Source organism: Schistocerca nitens, chromosome 3 (genome assembly GCF_023898315.1).
Source record: "Schistocerca nitens isolate TAMUIC-IGC-003100 chromosome 3, iqSchNite1.1, whole genome shotgun sequence".
Taxonomy (NCBI): domain Eukaryota; kingdom Metazoa; phylum Arthropoda; class Insecta; order Orthoptera; family Acrididae; genus Schistocerca; species Schistocerca nitens.
The window spans coordinates 76,294,984-76,315,901 of NC_064616.1; the positions used below are offsets into that span (position 1 = coordinate 76,294,984).

The 20,918-nt window shown below is 40.0% G+C and overlaps 1 protein-coding gene across 1 annotated transcript in view; it reads left to right on the plus strand.

Annotated features, from left to right (window-relative positions):
* LOC126248036 (exostosin-2) overlaps positions 1-20,918 on the plus strand; it is a 107,641-nt gene that overhangs the window by 47,635 nt on the left and 39,088 nt on the right. Inside the window, exons 4-7 of the mRNA XM_049948657.1 lie at positions 6,821-6,960; positions 11,326-11,551; positions 11,641-11,824; positions 11,933-12,099. Coding sequence (XP_049804614.1) covers positions 6,821-6,960; positions 11,326-11,551; positions 11,641-11,824; positions 11,933-12,099 — 717 coding nt within the window. The remainder of the gene's footprint in view (positions 1-6,820; positions 6,961-11,325; positions 11,552-11,640; positions 11,825-11,932; positions 12,100-20,918) is intronic.

The window sequence follows — 20,918 nt, forward strand, 5'->3', positions numbered from 1 at the left end:
TTGCTCCAAGTATCTTTCAAAAATTGGTGATATGCATGCAATGCCAATTGGTGGTGCAGGTACTTTTATAAGTCAAAAGGTATGTTCATAACCAACTGGGTTTTGTGACACACTGTCTAGCAGCAACTTTAAATGTGTATCAGTGCAGGATATCTTTGGAAAATGTTTTCCTGCTGGTAATTTCGACAGTTCTTCTAGTGTGGGGATTAGATATTAATTTACTATGAACTGAGCACCTTGTTTAGGCTTCTTCATGTCTGCACATAATGAAGAGATCCATTCATCTTCTTGATAACAGCTAATGGTGTAGCCCAATCACTTGCAGTTCTGGGGTTGATGACACCCAGAATCAAGACAGTATAGCTCTTCTCTAATAGATTGCTTAACTGTGACTGGTATCAGACATACCCTTCAGAACTTACGTGCTGGTGTAGGCTTCAAGGTGGGTGATACGTACCATGAAATAGTCAGCACGCGCCATACCAGGTGTAAATGACAGTTCAAAGTTTTTTGCAATTCGTAAAATGTGTTTAAAAGAGTATCTTGTTCAATCAGATTGTCTGAAGCTTCAAAATTAAACTGAACATTGTAAAAGCATCAAGATATTTGTCACTTCAGTTTATGCCACCATTTATATGGAGATTTAATTAAATACTGCTTGTCTCTTGCTTTGACTTTTAACATGCCCATAATCCATGCTTTGCTTGCTGTTGTTGTTGTGGTCTTCAGTCCTGAGACTGGTTTGATGCAGCTCTCCATGCTACTCTATCCTGTGCAAGCTTCTTCATCTCCCAGTACCTACTGCAACCTACATCCTTCTGAATCTGCTTTGTGTATTCATCTCTTGGTCTCCCCCTATGATTTTTACCCTCCACGCTGCCCTCCAATACTAAATTGGTGATCCCTTGATGCCTCAGAACATGTCCTACCAACCAATCCCTTCTTCTGGTCAAGTTGTGCCACAAACTTCTCTTCTCCCCAATCCTATTCAGTAACTCCTCATTAGTTATGTGATCTACCCATCTAATCTTCAGCATTCTTCTGTAGCACCACATTTCGAAAGCTTCTATTCTCTTCTTGTCCAAACTATTTATCGTCCATGTTTCACTTCCATATATGGCTACACTCCATACAAATACTTTCAGAAATGACTTCCTGACACTTAAATCTATACTTGATGTTAACAAATTTCTCTTCTTCAGAAACACTTTCCTTGCCATTGCCAGTCTACATTTTGTATCCTCTCTACTTCGACCATCATCAGTTATTTTACTCCCCAAATAGCAAAACTCCTTTACTACTTTAAGTGTCTCATTTCCTAATCTAATATCCTCAACATCACCCGATTAATTCGACTACATTCCATTATCCTCGTTTTGCTTTTGTTGATGTTCATCTTATATCCTCCCTTCAAGACACCATCCATTCCATTCAACTGCTCTTCCAAGTCCTTTGCTGTCTCTGACAGAATTACAATGTCATCGGCGAACCTCAAAATTTTTATTTCTTCTCCATGGATTTTAATACCTACTCCGAATTTTTCTTTTGTTTCCTTTATTGCTTGCTCAATATACAGATTGAATAACATCGGGGAGAGGCTACAACCCTGTCTTACTCCCTTCCCAACCACTGCTTCCCTTTCATGCCCCTCGACTCTTAGAACTGCCATCTGGTTTCTGTACAAATTGTAAATAGCCTTTCGCTCCCTGTATTTTACCCCTGCCACCTTTAGAATTTGAAAGAGAGTATTCCAGTCAACATTGTCAAAAGCTTTCTCTAAGTCTACAAATGCTAGAAACGTAGGTTTGCCTTTCCTTAATCTTTCTTCTAAGATAAGTCGTAAGGTCAGTATTGCCTCACGTGTTCCAGTATTTCTACGGAATCCAAACTGATCTTCTCCGAGGTCGGCTTCTACTAGTTTTTCCATTCGTCTGTAAAGAATTCGCGTTAGTATTTTGCAGCTGTGGCTTATTAAACTGATAGTTCGGTAATTCTCACATCTGTCAACACTTGCTTTCTTTGGGATTGGAATTATTATATTCTTCTTGAAGTCTGAGGGTATTTCACCTGTTTCATACATCTTGCTCACCAGATGGTAGAGTTTAGTCAGGACTGGCTCTCCCAAAGTCATCAGTAGTTCCAATGGAATGTTGTCTACTCCGGGGGCCTTGTTTCAACTCAGGTCTTTCAGTGCTCTGTCAAACTCTTCACGCAGTATCGTATCTCCCATTTCATCTTCATCTACATCCTCTTCCATTTCCATAATATTGTCCTCAAGTACATCGCCCTTGTATAGACCCTCTATATACTCCTTCCACCTTTCTGCTTTCCCTTCTTTGCTTAGAACTGGGTTTCCATCTGAGCTCTTGATGTTCATACAAGTGGTTCTCTTATCTCCAAAGGTCTCTTTAATTTTCCTGCAGGCCGTATCTATCTTACCCCTAGTGAGATAAGCCTCTACATCCTTACATTTGACCTCTAGCCATCCCTGCTTAGCCATTTTGCACTTCCTGTCGATCTCATTTTTGAGACGTTTGTATTCCTTTTTGCCTGCTTCATATACTGCATTTTTATATTTTCTCCTTTCATCAATTAAATTCAATATTTCTTCTGTTACCCAAGGATTTCTACTAGCCCTCGTCTTTTTACCTACTTGATCCTCTGCTGCCTCCACTACTTCATCCCTCAAAGCTACCCATCCTTCTTCTACTGTATTTCTTTCCCCCATTCCTGTCAATTGTTCCCTTATGCTCTCCCTGAAACTCTGTACAACCTCTGGTTCTTTCAGTTTATCCAGGTCCCATCCCCTTAAATCCCCACCTTTTTGCAGTTTCTTCAGTTTTAATCTACAGGTCATAACCAATAGATTGTGGTCAGAATCCACATCTGCCCCTGGAAATGTCTTACAATTTAAAACCTGGTTCATAAATCTCTGTCTTACCATTATATAATCTATCTGATACCTTTTAGTATCTCCAGGGTTCTTCCATGTATACAACCTTCTATCATGATTCTTGAACCAAGTGTTAGCTATGATTAAGTTGTGCTCTGTGCAAAATTCTACCAGGCGGCTTCCTCTTTCATTTCTTAGCCCCAATCCATATTCACCTACTACGTTTCCCTCTCTCCGTTTTCCTACACTTGAATTCCAGTCACCCATGACTATTAAATTTTCGTCTCCCTTCACTATCGGAATAATTTCTTTTATTTCATCATACATTTCTTCAATTTCTTCGTCATCTGCAGAGCTAGTTGGCATATAAACTTGTACTACTGTAGTAGGTGTGAGCTTCGTATCTATCTTGGCCACAATAATGCGTTCACTATGCTGTTTGTAGTAGCTTACCCGCATTCCTATTTTCCTATTCATTATTAAACCTACTCCAGCATTACCCCTATTTGACTTTGTGTTTATATCCCTGTAGTCACCTGACCAGAAGTCTTGTTCCTCCTGCCACCGAACTTCACTAATTCCCACTATATCTAACTTTAACCTATCATTTCCCTTTTCAAATTTTCTAACCTACCTGCCCGATTAAGGGACCTGACATTCCACGCTCCGATCCGTAGAACGCCAGTTTTCTTTCTCCTGATAACGACATCCTCTTGAGTAGTCCCCGCCCGGAGACGCGAATGGGGGACTATTTTACCTCCGGATTATTTTACCCAAGAGGACGCCATCATCATTTAATCATACAGTAAAGCTGCATGCCCTCGGGAAAAATTATGGCCGTAGTTTCCCCTTGCTTTCAGCCGTTCGCAGTACCAGCACAGCAAGGCTGTTTTGGTTATTGTTACAAGGCCAGATCAGTCAATCATCCAGACTGTTGCCCTTGGAACTACTGAAAAGGCTGCCACCAACGGCAAGGTCCATGGTTCATGGGGGGGGGGGGGGGGGCTTTGCTTGCTATGAGATAGTAAATGATTGTTTGTGGGTGGGTGAACAACTGATTCTGCAATTGGTTTCCATGTAAATCAAGAAACTGCAGCAATCGTATTGTCAACTTAAAAGGACCTCGGGTGTGTATTTATTGTGATCTTTACTGAAATTTTGTAATATTTGTTTGAGCCTGGATAGCACTGTTTTTGTAACATGTTAAGGTTAATTTTGAGAGCTCAGTCTTAGTGACATGCCTTCTGTTGTGCTATAGTGGTGTGCACGTAAGAAGGTGGGTGGTGGGGTGATTCGCACCTGGGTGCAGGTACCAAACGTGCTCCAGCCAATAGCGTCATTCTACTACATCTGTCTGCAGCATACACTTCAGGTGCACATAGAACTTTTATTGTGTATTTTCATGATGGTTTAGGTATGATGAGGCTCACAGAGTGATAGGATAAGACACTGTTAGTGAAAGATCCATTGATCTGACGGGGTTTTCAAGCTTAGAGTTACCCTTAGCAATATTTTAGAGAAGTAGGCTCCAATCTCATTGGAGGGGTGGGGGGGAGGGGGAGGGGGTGAGGGTGAGTGGGGAGGGGGATGAAGGGGGGGGGGAGGGAGAGAAAATACTGACAGAGTATAGCATTACAAAAGAAATGCTAGACTGATTTTTATGAAGAGTTCTAAAGCCTGACTGTGACTAAGACAGAAGAAAATATAAAAAAAATCATTTTGTGGAGTACTCTAAATATGCAGATGAAATGAAAGCAGTGTTAAGGTCAGTTCTGAATTAGTTGTGGGGAATTATCATAAAAAGATAGGTTTGTGATACACTAAAGTCACATATATAGAAGAATGTCTGGTGTTGTTTCAGGGGTCCTGCATCTATTCTGGTTATTCTTATGGTAGGTATTCTATATTGTCGTCTGAATTGGTTGTTTGGTTGAAAAGTCTTTTAACTTGTTTCTTTGCAGCCCTTAAAATGACTAGCATAGTATTCTGACTGTCTTATAAGAAGACAAGGTGTTACATTTTTGGTTTGGGAAAGAGATGGCATTTAAAGCAAAGAAATTTTGTTTTTATTTTGCTACACAGTGCACAATAGTATGACTTGCAAAATTGATCTGATTTATTAAAAAATTGCTCTTAGCTGTTAAGGTATGCATTTTAAAACCCTTGCATACTAGACTTTTTCCCTTCTTTTGGTGCATACTACCACTTCCGAAAGTTGGGTACCCTACAAAGCAAAAACAGTACCTGTACATGTATTCCACTGCCAGAGGTATCAGAACAATTTCTGTTATAACTTTTGACTTGTTCTTTCCTTGACCTGGGTCTCTTATCTCAAAGTGATGCATTTATCCTTCTCCATCTTCCCTGAAAGTTCATATCATCATCACAGAATCACTCGTTATATACATACATATACAGTCACCGTCTCTATAGCTTTGACACTCAGAAGTGTCATTGGATGACATTTCTGGACACAGGTTCCTCTCCTCATTTTGTTTGTCTAGACACCATCTGCATCCCCTTGAAGTTTGTGGTGTAATTTTGAAACACCCTATATATATGTAATGTGTGTGTGCGTTTTCTAAATGGATACACTTTAATACCATACTGTCATATTTTTATTCTGTTTTGGTCAGTTTACTGGCAATATAAACTCATTAGGAGTTACAGGTGATTTGTAATGAACGTGCTCTTCAATTTTCAAAAGTTCTGAAATAGATTGCTGGATTTGATGTACCTGTCCTGATCTGGAGTGTGATGCACGTAAAGGACATCCCAGAACTCCAGTCACAGATGAAAATGTAGAGTGCAAGTCCTGTTAGAATTAAATAATTGACGATTAAAGGATATAAAATAACCTGCACCATAGGTATATCAGAAGAAAGACTGTGGTATATTTTTCATGGATAATTAATTGTAAAATAGGTTATCGCAAGGAAGAATGCTAAATATGTTGAATATTGACCAAAGTCAGAAATTAAAACTTATTTAGCAGCACTGTCTGGACAGTTTAGAAAGGGGTCAGACTGGGTTTGGAGCCAATTTGTTAATGTAGAGGAGGCATGACTCGCCCATTCATACTATAAATGAAGTAACAATTAAAGAAATGAATGAGAACTGGTGCACAAAAAAAGCAAAGCCCCTTTTGTCTGTCAGAATGACTGTGACCAGCATTTCTGGGATCTGAATGCGATTTCGTCTTACTGACTATGTTGCAAAGGATAAAACAGTAACTGTCAAATTTTACATAATATTCTGTGCAAACTACATGAACAAATAGGTAAGAAGAGGCTGAGACTGCAAAAAGAGAAAATAAAATCTTTGTTTATTAGGACAGTGCACTGACCTACGGTGGGAAAATTGAGGAGTATTTGAAGTATGATTTCTTGGAACATCCACACTGTTCATCAGATTTTGATATATCTGATATCCACTTATTTCCACATTAGAAACAATGAGACTGGAAAATATTTTGAGTCCAGTGAAGAGCTCATGGCAGCTGTAGGTGGATGTTTTGCAGACCTTTCAGAATCACACTTCAGAGGTGGCATGTACTTAATGTTGCATTGACCCAATAGGATACTACATGGTAAAAAAGTACATTTATGACCTAAAGAGTACAGTTCTTTTACTACCAAACAGAGAACTTTTCATCCTATCCCTTTAAGACTCTTCTGCTCAACCCCAAGTGATAGATTATAAATAATCTAACTTACAGAATCACAGTGTCCATTTTAGTCTAAGTGACTGTCTGCTGTCATCCTCAAGACATCAAAACAATGCCAAAAAAGTGCAGAAAGACTGTTGCACCTCATTTTCATGATTGTTTCATCTTTTCATCTTTTAACCATGCTATGAATAAATGCTGATTTGACTTTTAGTTACTAGGTACGAATTAGTTGTATCTATACAAATATACTGTTACAGCAATCTAAATTCTGTTTGGTGATACGTGGTGCAAGACTAGGACAACCAACCCTCCTGGAGGCAATGGCAGCGGGTTGTGTTCCGGTGATTTGTGCAGATTCACTTATCATGCCCTTCAGTGATGTTCTGGACTGGAAGAGGTAAACTCAGAAACTTTTTTGTGTGTGTTCTTTGTTTGTGTTCTTTGTTATTTTGAAAATCTCTCAGTATCACTTTCTTTGGTGGTAGTTCACAGTACTGAATATAAATTGGCAAAAAGTGTTTTGATTAAACAAAAGTGTAATCAACAAAGCTGGCACCACATCTATGATAAACAAATTAATCATAGAACAGCTATAAGCCACTATTCAAAACACTTCTGCTGAATTACAGGGCCCCATAAATTGGGGACGGATCACAGGAATCCATCACATGTGGTATTACCAGCAATCGGTGGCTCACTTTAACATGCCAGACATGAGCAGTTTGTCAAGCAGTTTAAATCAGTATTACGAACAGTACTGATATGAAAAATGAAAATAAAATCTGATGCATTTGAGACGTTTCAGAAGTTTTATGTAATGGAGTTCAGAATGCTATATAGTTTTCTCCTGTGAAGATAACCTCAGTGATTGAGTTTTACTGACCTGATTATCTGATTTTCACATATAATACCATTGGATTATGGGAGGGAACTGAATATTGTTATATGAAATTGCTGTCTAACTGCTATTTAGATTTAAGCTTTACGCAAATGACTGTTCATTTTCTGAAGAAAATAATACGAAACACAACAATTTCATAGTGATAGGTAGTAAGAAACATTTCGCTGTCAAGAATTGAATGGAGAAAATTCAATGGTGTTCCATACACATACAGGATGTAATGCAGCCTAAAGGTAAAAAAATAATGACTTCTAGCATAATATTTTTGTCTCGGTATCTACCAGTGTCAAACCTTATGACAAATTAAAACTGGGTGTGCAATGTCAACTCAAACCTGGACCTTTGCCCTTCTCTGAGGATGAGCCTGTCACCCAGAAACTGCAGCCCAGCAAGGTATTCAGGAAAACTTCTGATGGCTTAGTAAAACAGGAGAGGGGTGCTGACAGATGGAAGCTGTGAGGCAGCTAACAAGTGGTGCATGGATGGCTCAGACAAGAATTTTGCTTCTTAAGACCTCGTATTTGAATAAACATTCCAAAATCCACCAAACTGTTAAACAGATGAAAGGCGACCAGTCCTGGTGCGATACATTCATAGACTTCCACAAAGAGGGGAGAGGGGGGGGGGTGTGTGTTTATGACATTGATTCCTATCCCTAATTTTCATCCAGTTTTGCTTACATATGCTGCTGTATTCGCTATGTCCCGTGTCCTACTATAGGCTGAAGTGTGACTCTGGAGTACAAACTTCTTATTTAATGCAGAATTCATGTATTTCTAGAAATAAGTGAATGTAAGTATTCTGAACTGCATGTATAATCTATTCTGGTGTTAAGGTGCCAGACATGGTTGGAAATACTGTGGCTTTCAAAATTGCTACATGACTTAGCTTTTATTGACAACCTCGTGATAAATTGCCATTGAAGGTCCAACTGTACTGACTGACTGCTGTGCCATCTTCAGCCCGGAGACATCAGTGGATGTGGATAGATGGGGCCAAAGGCTATAAAGGATACAGTGGGTGCATCAGCAGACTGATTTGGATCAAACTGTAGCCACGTGTTCTAGTATGCTCTGAGTTTAAAATTCTGCTTGCAGGGTCGCAATACTACTGAGGTGACATGGTGCAAGCCACCAGTGCAACACAGTGGGGTACTGGGTTAACTCGTGCTGTGTTGCCTGGGCCTGTCTTCATGATTAGAAGTGGTGCCTTTTCATAATGAACCCAATAACACGTATAGTTTTGATATCACAGTAATCTACCTGCCAGTTCAATACTAAGTGGTAATTGACAATCCTTTAGGATGAATAATTTAGGGAACTTATTTAATAATCATATATGAGACCTTTTTGGAGAAAAAAATTTATGTAGTAGTCAACATGGCTTCACTAAAAGCCGTCTTCTGAAACTTGGCTCACCCGGTTCATCCACAAGATCCAGTAGGCAGTAGGTGTTTCTAGACTTCCAGAAGCTGTTAATTATAGTTCGGTGCTGCCTCTTGTTGAGTCTGTGGAATGTTGGATGCAGCTTTGAAATTGGAATGAGTGACATCCAAGCCAATTGAACGCTGCACATCATTTTGAATGGAGGGAAATCATAAGATGTCATAATAGTTTTGGGACATACCCCAAGGGAGTATTATAACATCCCTAATGTTAAAAATATGTATACGTGGGTTGGAACTTTAATAGTGGCAACTATTTATTTACAGTTTGTACAAAATAGATACGTGTTTCAAAGTTTTACTGACCTTCAAAGTAGTAACCAGCATTGTGTATAACCCATTGCCAGTGATGTGGAAATCAAAGGATACTCTTAGCAGTGCCAGTTGTGTTGACTGGTCGAGCGGTGCCGTCTGTTGCCTGACAAATTTGTAGCAGTTCTGAAGCGAATGCCATCAAGTGTTTCCTTCAGTTAAGAAATCGAGTTGAACTCGGGAGGGCTTAAGTCACGGGAGTGCTGTAGGTGGTATAGCACTTAGCAACCCGTCAGTCAAACAAATTAGCAACAACGGGTGCTGTATGTACTTGAGTGCTGTCCTGCAAAATGATGGTCAGGTCCTGCAGAAAGTGTCATCACTTCTGTTTCTAAGCTGGTTGTAGGTTGTGTTCCAAAAATGAACAGCTTAGAGACAGAAGTCTCCTACATTTCAGTCACTGTGGCTAGTGATTATACGAGGTGTTAAAAATCTTTCCACGTTTTTCACCAAAACAAGCCAAAAATAACCAGTACGCATGAGCTCTAAAATGCCTACCTTAAGAGCTATGGGCACTTGTTCATCTTCACTACTGTGAAACACATCTCTTCTACCACAAGCTCTTTGGAATCATGAATGAGCTACAGAATGCAATAAACTAATGAGGACACATTCCTCTATTATTGTCCATAGATACAGCATGTAATAAACATCTTTTAATGTCGTTACTGTGAACCATATTCATAGTTCTGGGTTAAGTGCAGTGCATACATTAATTCTAATGGAACCAGTTTCTGTTTTGATAAAATTGTGAGGTGCTTGTATATTGTAGTTTTGCCTTTGCACTTACCAGTATAATGGGAGGCTATTAGTCCCCATGGGAACTTGCAGTCATGCCCTCAGTGGTTGTTTCTATTTGCCACACTGTAACAGAAGATTGAGTCTGCCATTTTCTGTGTGGAGTAATAGGCTCCCACTATGCTGGTAAGCACAAAGACAAAACTGCAATGTAAAAGCATCTCACCAACTTGTCCTTTTTTTTTCTAAAAAAAAACCTTGTTCCATTACAACTAATGTATATGCTAAACTTAACCCAGAACCATGAATTCAATTTATGGGAACAACACTAAAATGTGTTTACTGTATGGTTTATTCATCAACAATAACAGAGGAATGTGTCATCATTTGTTTACTGCAGTCTGTAGGTCATTCACAGTAGCAAAGAGCTTGCAGTAGAAGAGAGGTGTGTTTCACAGCAGTGAAGATGTAAAAATGCTCATAGCTCTTAAGGTATGGAATTTAGAACCCATGTTTACTGGACATTTTTTCTTGCTTTGATCCATACAACCACCTCTCAAAACATGGAATACTTTTAACATGCTGTATGTTTTGCAAAAGTAACTTCAAAAATTGCAGGCAGTGCAGAGTATCTGTGCAGTCAAAGTAGGTTGTTGTCAAAGGTTATTCATTCATTCATTCATTGTCTTAATTGATTGCCCAGTATGAAAAATAAGGAAAGATTTCGTCTTAGTTAAGCTGTACATCTTCCTAGCATGTCTCCAGTTTGCTGTTAGTGATGTGATGTCTTCTGTGTACTGAAGTTTTATTTAAAGCAAATCAGCTTTTTCTCATGAGAAATTCCAGGATAGTCCCAGGTTGAGGTTTTAGTAGGGGTAGTTATGTTTTTAAGTATTGCAAAACTTGACATCTTCATGGGCTGTGGACTTTCTGGCATAATTTTATTTCGAAGTTAGTCATCTGTGATGCATTATAACACTGATAATTTTGAAATTTAACTGCAGCACTTGATGAGTAACTTTGTGTTTATCCTGAACGATGTGGGTCCATCAAATAGTCTTTTGGTAAAATATTGTACAGTGCTGCTTTTCATTGTGAGCTGCAAGAAGTTGCCAAGTATCTAAGAAATTACTTTAAATTCTTATGGCAGTTGGTTGAGACTGTCTATTTAGGCACAGCCAGACAGGTATCTGACAGTCAGGTATCTGAAAATGAAATAAAAACATGCTGTTTCTTGTTATTTTACACTGCAATGACTGTTGTTTGATTTTAGTTATTTCTTGGACTTCCTGGTTTTGTGACATGATTTGACTGAAATCTCTGGATCCCTTACCTCTGTTTTCTAATCCAGAATTTGTGTGTTCCAGAGCTGCTGTAATTATTACTGAAGCTGATCTTGGCAGGCTTACTGAAATACTGTCTAGTGTGTCAGATGAACGGTTGGAAGACCTGCGCGCTCAAGGCCATTGGCTTTACCATCGTTACTTTTCAACACTGAAAGCTATTACATTAACTGCACTGGACATAATAAATGATCGGGTATTCCCTCAGTATGCCCGAACGTATGATGATTGGAATATGGCACCAAATCCTGTAAGATATAAATAACTGGATGTTCAGGTTGTTGTAATTTCCACAGATAAATGCTATACACATCTACAAGAACATTCTTTTTCTTACAGCTTTCAACGAAATCTCCTTTGTTCCTGCAGTTGACTGCACCTCGCTCACAAGGTTTCACAGCAGTAGTACTAACATATGACAGGGTAGAGTCTCTCTTTACATTGATACAGAAACTTGTGAAGGCACCAAGCTTAAATAAAGTTCTAGTTGTATGGAACAATCAACGTAAATATCCACCACATCGTAAGTTACTGTGTAACCTTGATGCTACAATCTTGTACCTGCAACATATTTGTAAAAGTAATGATTTTGTGATATTATTATTATTATTATTATTATTATTGCTTTCAGCATCAATGTGGCCCAAAATAAATAAGCCTTTGAAAGTTATTCAGACTAAAGAAAACAAACTGTCCAATCGGTTCTATCCATATGAAGAAATAGAAACGGAAGCTATACTGACAATAGATGATGATATTGTAATGCTTACTGCAGATGAACTGGAGTTTGGATATGAGGTATGCTATCAACTTTCCAAAGGAACACAAACTTTTGTGTTTTAAGATATAAAATGTTATAGGATTTCACAATTTCAAAAACTGAAGTAGTTGATGAGAGACATGACTTCAATGCTTATTTTGTTTATAAAATACTTAGATGTACTGACAGTTATTCTTCCTGCATACCGTTTGGAAATGGAACAGGAGGGAGGGAAATGTTAGTGATACACAGTTTACTGCATATGGTCATAAAATTACTTACAAAGAATCCTACATGCAAAACATGAAAATGCCATAAGGGTAGCAGTTAGCCAAAATATATATGTTACCTGCAGCTATAAAACAGCTAATTAGACACAAACATCCAAAAGATGATACTATTAATTTTCTTATCATGACAAAACTTGACCACTTTCACCTCAAAATCAACAATGTGTGCACAAACACAGGCAAACTAAAGACCCTACTTGATCCCATCTTCCAGAGGAGACAGAAGGCCCTTGATATTGAGTATGTGCAAAGCTTGTGCAAGATAACTTGGTCCCTGTGCAGAAACACATTCTCATTCTCAGTGCTGGACAAGTGCACTCCTCTGTTGTTGTTGTTCTCCTCCTCCTCCTCCTCCTCCTCCTCCTTATGCCTTTACAACCCTACATGAGTCTTACCCTCTTCAACAAGGTTCCTCCATTGTGCCCACTCCTGTGCAGTTCTCTGCCATCCTTTAACTATGAGAGATTCATAGCCTCTTCTGTACCATATGTCCACTTCTTTTGTGACCTTCCTCTCTGTGTTCTTCTACCTGACCTCCATTCAAAAACAGTTTTAGGTGTTTGTCCATTATCCATCCTACGGCCATGTACAAGCTGAGCTATTCTCCTACTTTTTATTGTTCTTACGATGTCAGCTCCTTGTATGAGATGATCCAGCTCAGCATTCCTTCTAGATCTCCAGAAATCATTGTTATCCTGAACTACCCCATAGATCTTGTGCAGAACTGTGTGTTCATATACCCTGAGATGCTGGTCATTGGTACTTGTTGGTTTCCATGTTTCACATCATGACCTTATAAACTTGAAGTTTCAGTTGCCTATGTAATAATATAGAGGCTAAGAATTTCTTAAAAGTGTGGAAGCATCTATTACCACTTAGGATGTGCTATTTTATTTCAGGTGACATGGATTTTGTCCTATTAATATTAGATCACTGATAGTCAAAGTTCTTGCTCAAAATCGAAACCAGCTGCTAATAGTTTATCCAAGTTATGATTTTCCTTCCTGATGAGATTTGTGTACTTAGTCTTCATTTCATTAATAGCAAGGCCTCTAGGTAGTGTGGCTTCTTTCAGCTCACATATTGTTGTCTCTAATGAAACTCCTCTTCTTCTACTAATAATTGCTACATCATCAGTGTATGCACACATCTGGGTTGATGTAACCAGATATTTGAAGCTTCTAAATTGCTGCCTCAAGAGTCAGATTAAGAAGTATTGTTGAGAGGGTGTCCCCTTGTGTGACTCCTTTACTAATGCTAAACCATTTACTGAGTTCTCTATTCACTTGCACTGCAGCCTTGGGACCAGCCAATGTTGCTTGGATAAGTGAAACATACTTAGATGGTATACCAAGCTGCAGCAAATCATTTGGCATTTCTGCCCTATCAACACTATCAAGTCTACATATAGGTTCTAAAGCTCAATATTATATGCCTCTTCATCTATTTGCCTCAGCACAAGTATATGATTTGTTGTTGACCTATTAGGCTGAAATCGACCCTGATATTCTCCCAGAATCTCATCTGCATATGGAACAAGCCTGTAGATAATACTACAGAGAATATTATAGGTTATATTCAGCAGGATACTTACTCAGTAATTTGAACAACAAGTCTTGTCTCCTTTCTTATGGATTGGTTGAATTACCCCTACAGTCCACTCTTTTGGGATTATTTCCTGATTCCATATCAACTTGATAAGATTGCGGATTTGTTTATGGAGACTAATTCCCCCATTTTCAACAATTCTGCAATTGTTCAATCAGTTCCTGGTGCTTTGTAAGTTTTCAAGACAGTGCACTATCTTCTGTATCTCTTCTAATCTGGGTTCTTCTATCTCTGGATCTGCAGTGTATTAGAGTGGCTGTATATTCCTGGTAGGACTGCCCTCCAGAATCCCCTTGACGTATTCTTTCCATCTATCCAGAACATCTTGTTTATCTGTCAGCATACTTGGGTTTCTTCTGCAATTTTCTTAGAAAGCTTTCTGCTCTCATTCTTTGATAGTGCTCTTTTGTCTCCTCTATCTTTCTCCTTATGGCTTCCCCTTTTTCCTCTTATGTACCCTTGCTGCCTCTATTCTCTTTTCATAATATAGTGCCTTATTTGATCTTGTATTTTGCTGTAACACTTCAGTCTTGCTTTATTTTTCTGTTCCACAGCCTGTCTACATTCATCATCATACCAGTTTTCATTTCTAAGTCTTCTTGGCCTCCAATACTTCATGTGCTGTTGTAAGACTGGTATTTTTAATAGAGTGCCATTCTTTGACCATATAGTCCTCACCATCTTTTGTTTGTAACTCCTATCTCCATTTATTCTGATACTTTTGAACAGTAAATGTATCATTCAGCTGTTTTATATTCCATTTCTGTACTCTGGCTGTGGTGTCATCGCCAGACATCACACTTGCTAGGTGGTAGCCTTAAAATCGGCTGCGGTCCATTAGTGTACGTCGGACCCGCGTGTCGCCACTGTCAGTGATCGCAGACCGAGCGCCGCCACACGGCAGGTCTAGAGACACTTACTAGCACTCGCCCCAGTTGTACAGCCGACGTTCATAGGAATGGTTCACTGACAATCACGCTCTCATTTGCCGAGACGATAGTTAGCATAGCCTTCAGCTACGTCATTTGCTACGACCTAGCAAGGCGCCGTATTCAGTTGATATTTATATTGAAGCATGTACAGTCAAGAGCAATGTACACCAATTATGGATTAAAGTTAAGTATTACATCATCTACATACTTTATTTGCAATTCTCAAGACATTGTCCTGTTCCAGACCTCACGCCAGTCTGCATGTAATTAAACGCGTGCATTTCGGCCTCCTCTAGCAACACGGTGTTGGCTCTTCTGCCAACACTTCACTGGCACTATTTTCTTTGGTAGCCATAACAAGTTTCTGCCTCATTTTGGCTCTTACTACATAATGGTCAGAATCAGAATTAGCTTCTCAGAAAGTGCGCACACTTTCCATATCAGGTGCCACCTCTTTGATACCAGTATATGGTCTGTTTGATTTTCTTCATTTGTTTCTGGTATTTTCCAGATCCCTTTGTAGATATTTTTCTTGGAAAACAGGTAATTACTGCCCTTAACTTGTTTGCAAATGCTAACTGGGCAACCCTTGTACTGTTATTACTAGTTCCATCACGTAAAAATTCCCTACGAGACACACTTCTGAAAGCCTCTTCTTTGCTGTTTGCCATAATAGTCACCGAGGACTCTTTTGGAGTCTATTCTACCACAAACATCAGTCAGCTGATCATAGAAATCATCTACCACACCTTCATCTGAGCCTTCTGTTGGTGCATGTGCATTCATGGTCACATTGTGGAATTTACATTTGATATGCAGAGTACATACTCTTTCATTATGTGGAATGAAAGCAATAACAGATCTGTATGTATCTTTGGAGACTATAAACCAAACTGCATGCTCTCCTTGTCTTTTGTCTTTTTGTGATTAATATAGGAAGAATTTATGCATATGAATCTCACCCCTTCTCTGCCACTTGATTTCCTGATGTGCAACAACTTCCACTCCATACCTTAGTCTCTCTTCTCCAATACTATTCGTAGCCCCTATCTACACCAGTGTATGCACATTCCATGTTCCAAATTTAAGCACTGGTGTATCCATATCTACATCTACATCTACATAAATACTCTGCAAGCAACCGTACGGTCCAAGGTGGAGGGTACCATGTACCAGTACTTGTCATTTCCCTTCCTGTTCCACTCTATTTGAGAGTGAGAGAACAACAACTGTCTATATGCTTCTGTGTGAGTCCTAATTTCTTGTATCTTATCTTCGTTGTCCTTATACACAATGTATGTTGGTGGCAGAACAATTGTTTGGCAGTCAGCTTCAAATGCTGGTGTTCTAAATTTTCTCAATAGTGTTTCTTGAAAAGAATGTTGCCTTCCCTCCAGGGACTCCCATCTGAGTTCCTGTAGTACTTCTGTAGCACTTGTATGTTGTTTGAACCTACCGATAACAAGTCTAGCTACCCGCCTCTGAATTGCTTTGATGTCTTCCTTCAATGTGACCTGGTGTGGATCCCAAACACTTGCCCAGTACTCAAGACTAGGTCGCACCACCGTCCTATATGTGGTCTCTTTCACAGATGAACCACTCTTTCCTAAAATTCTCCCAATAAACTGAAGTTAACCATTCGCCTTCTGTACCACAGTTCTCACATGCTCGTTCACCTCATATCATTTTGCAACTTTATGCCCAGGTATTTAAACGACTTGACTCTGTCAAGCAGGACACTAGTAATACTGTATCTGAACATTAAAGGTTTGATCTTCCTGCTCATCTGCATTAACTTAAATTTTTGTACATTTAGAGCTTCCTGCCATTCATCACACCAACTGGAAATTTTGTCTAAGTCATCTTGTACCTTCTTACAGTCACTCAACTTTGACACCTTACCACAAACCATGGCATCATCAGCAAACAACAGCAGATTGCTACCCACCCTATCTGCCAAATCATTTGTGTGTGTAGAAAACAGCTGCAATCCTATCACCCTTCCGTGGGGCATTACTGGTGATACCCTTGTCTCTGATTAATACTCACCGTCAAGGACAGCATACTGGGTTCTATTATTTAAGAAGTCTTCGCGCCACTCACATACCTTTGAACTTACTCCATATGCTCGTATCTTCATTGACAGTCTGCAAAGGGGCACTGTGTCAAATGCTTTCCGGAAATCTAGGGATATGGAGTCTACCTGTTGCCCTTCATCCATAGTTCTCTGTATATCATGTAAGAAAAGGTAAAGCTGAGTTTTGCTGGAGCGATGCTTTCTAAAACCATGTTGATTTGTGGACATAAGCTTCTCAGTGTAAGAAAGCTTGTTATATTCAAACTGAGAATATGTTCAAGAATTCTGCAACAAAGAGAAGCCAGGAATATTGGTCTGTAATTTTGCGGATCCATTCTTTTACCTTTTTATATACTGGAGTCACCTGCACTTTTTTCCAGACTCTTTGGACTCTGTGCTGGGGGAGAGATTCATGATAAATGCAAGCTAAGTAAGGGGCCAATGCCATAGAGTACTCTTTGTAAAATCAAACTGGTATTCCATCCGGACGTGATGATTTATTTGCTTTCAAATCTTTCAGTTGTTTCTCTACACCAGGTATGCTTATTACTCCCATACAGGAGTTTTGATGGTATGTTTGTACGCTTCTCCTGTGTGAATGATTTCTTGAATAAGAAATTTAAAACTTTGGCTTTCATTTTGCTGTCTTCAGCTGCCACACTAGACTGGTCAACAAGTTACTGAATGGAAGCCTTAGACCCACTTAGCTATTTTACATACAACCAGAATTTTCTTGGATTCTCTGTCAGATCTTTTGCTAAGATGTGACAGTGATAGTTATTATTATTCTTCTTCTTGCATACATATTTTCACAGACACATGAATCTCTACTAACCTTTGCTTGTCGTCAAGAACGCATTCCCTTTTGAACCGAGAGTGGTACAGCCTCTGCTTCCTCAGCATTCACCGAATTTTGTTAGCAAACCATGGTGGGTCTTTTCCGTCCTTTATCCACTTACTAAGGACATAGCTCTCCAGACCACGATTTACAATCTGCTTAAACTTTGCCCATAATTTCCCTACAGCCATCTTACTGCAACTAAGTGATGCCAATTCACTGTCTAAGTGAGATGTTAATAACTGCTTATCTGCTCTGTCTTGCAGTAACACTCTCCTATCCTTCTTCACTGACTTATTAACTTTCATAATCATATTTGCTGTAACGACATCATGATCGCTGATCCCCGATTCTATACTGACATTGTGGAAATGGTCCGGCCTCTTTGTAGCTACAAGGTCTAAGATGTTTCCATTGCATGTGGGCTGCTGAGCTAGCTGCTCAAAACAATTTTCAGAAAACGTGTTCAAAACTATTGCGCATGACTGACTGTCTGTACCCATCGCATTGAATCTACAGACATCCCAGTCTATATATGGCAGGTTAAAGTCACCTCCAACTAGTATTGCACGATCTGGGTATTTACGCACTGTTGACCATAGACTTTCCTTGAATGACTCTAGAACTGTCATAGCAGACTCGGGTGGCCGTTAGAAACATCCAACAATTCACTTGGTTTCACGTACAACTGTTCTACGTGACCAGATGACTTCAGTGTCACACTCAACATTTGACCTCAATAGAGACAATATTTTTGTCACTGCAATGAACACTCCCCCCTCCTATGGCTTCTAATCTGTCTGTCCAATATATATTACACAGCTTGCTAAGTATCTCGGAGCTTTCCTCTTCTGATTTCAGCCAGCCCTGGGGCCCAAGAATAATTTGAGTGTGGAAACTTTCCTGGAGGGCAGTAAATTCGAGAACTTTATTATGAATACTTTGACAGTTTACTGATAAAATTTTGGTAGTTGAAGTGTCTTTATTCTGAATGCTGTTTGACTTCCCTTTCTGCATATCAACTGGCAAATGTCCACTAGAGAACCTCAGACTACTGCCTATCTTAAAACACCCTCATGTGCAATCCACTAGCACTCTGCTACCTGAGTAGCTGCTTCCTTTGTATAGTGCACCCATGACCTATCAAAGGGAATCCTGCAAATCCCCACATGATGATACAAGTCTAGAAATCTGCAGCCAATACCATCACAGAGTCGACAGAGCCTTTGATTGAGACCCTCCTCTCTGCTCCAAACCAAAGGACCCCAACAAGCTCAGGGAATATGCTGCAAATTGCAAGGTCTGCTTGCACCCTGTGCGAGGTTAGCCTGTACAAACTTAGGATCACCTCAGAACACACACGAAAGGCGTTGTTGGTGCCGATGTGAGCCACAACGCGCAAACAACTGCACCCTGCATGCTCGACAGCCACAGGCAAGACCATTTCCACATCTCAGATGAAGCCCCATGACAGACATACTGAGTGCATATTGGCTTTCTTTCCAGCCCTGAATGCTATCTGCCTACGGGGCTCCATAACGTATGTAACATGGGAGCTCCCAATAACTAGTAAACCCATCCTCCCATGTGCTACTCGGACACAGCTGAAAGAGCGGCCACCTGTCCAATCACAGGGTGAATGGGCAAGACCAGGCAGTTGGGCTCCACATTGGCCCTCTGCCTCGAGTGATGCAAATGCACCACTCCCCCCCCCTCCCCCCCACTCACCCTGCTGTAAAGGCAGATCCACGGCATCGGGTGCATTAGGAGGTGCCTTGGAAGCAGAGCCCATGGGTAAAACAAGCAACACCTGAGGTGCTCCATGCAATGTGCCAGATTCTCCACTACCGCTACACCACAAGGCAGCAGCCTGAAGGTGACTGACTGCAGCCAAAAGCGCATTCGGCTATTCGCAAACTGAGGCTACTGCACACGACACGCACACATCCTATCCATCTTAGCAAGATTAACTGAAGAAGTGAACTATAAAAGCAGATAATCCTAGATATGTAACTTGCTGTGCTCCTGATTTTTCACCAATGGACTCTGACACATTAATGAGCTATGCAGCTGGCTTTTCAGTGAGCAACTATTGTGCTACAGACTGAATGAATTTACACATACAAAAATGCAAGATTAAACCTCTTAAACAGAAAAAAACACGCACAAAATTTAATAAGTGTACCATGTTGAAACACAGGTAAAGATAAACATTTAACTTGCTGCTCTGTAGATGTATATCAGCCAAGAGCTGGAGCCTGTTCCTTGACACAATTTGCCTTCAGAATCCAACACTCCTTGTTACATTACTCATGAAGATAGGCTTTTTACAAATCAGAGGTATCAACCCTGTGCTCATCCCCCAACCATCAGGACCAGGCTTTCATTTCGGGGTTAGCTCCCATAGATGGGTTTGATGACCTAACATATTTGAGCCCCCTTACCCTATGGGGAGGGACACACTTCTTCTAGCTCCTCTGGTGGGGCCAATTTGGTTTGGGAGATACTACCAGCAGCCACACTACCATCGGCCAAGCCCCCACTTCGTCAGAGCTCACAAGCCTCCTTGCCCAGCATATAAGGTGCCTTTGACAAGGTGGTATCTCCTGGGGAGGAGTACATGCCTGACGCTCATTGGAAAATAGTGGTGGAGCAGTGAGACGACATCAAGTTTTGTATTGAATTAGGCAAATTCGCCTGTGAAACATTTGATATAATGAAAAGTGTTTATGGTAATGATTGTTTAAGCAGTCCAAATGTTTTTAGGTGGTTTGCTCTATTTTGTGATGGCAGGGAGGACATTAAGAACACACCACAAGCATTAAAGCCGCAGGCAAGTCACAGCAATGAAAATGTGCAAAAACCTGCTGAAATAATTGCACCAGATGGATGTGTTTCTGTATCACCCATTAAGGGGCTGTCAGGAGTATCGAAAACTATTGTGCACAGAATTTTGTCTGAGGATTTGGGCAAAAAGAGAGATCACGTGTGGTTTGCACTGCATGCACTTTCAGACAATTAAAAACTGAGACATGGTGTTTATAATATGAGCCTCTTACAAAGTGGCAGAGTGCAGCATGGTTGAGCCCACAGAATCCGAAACCAAAGAAAG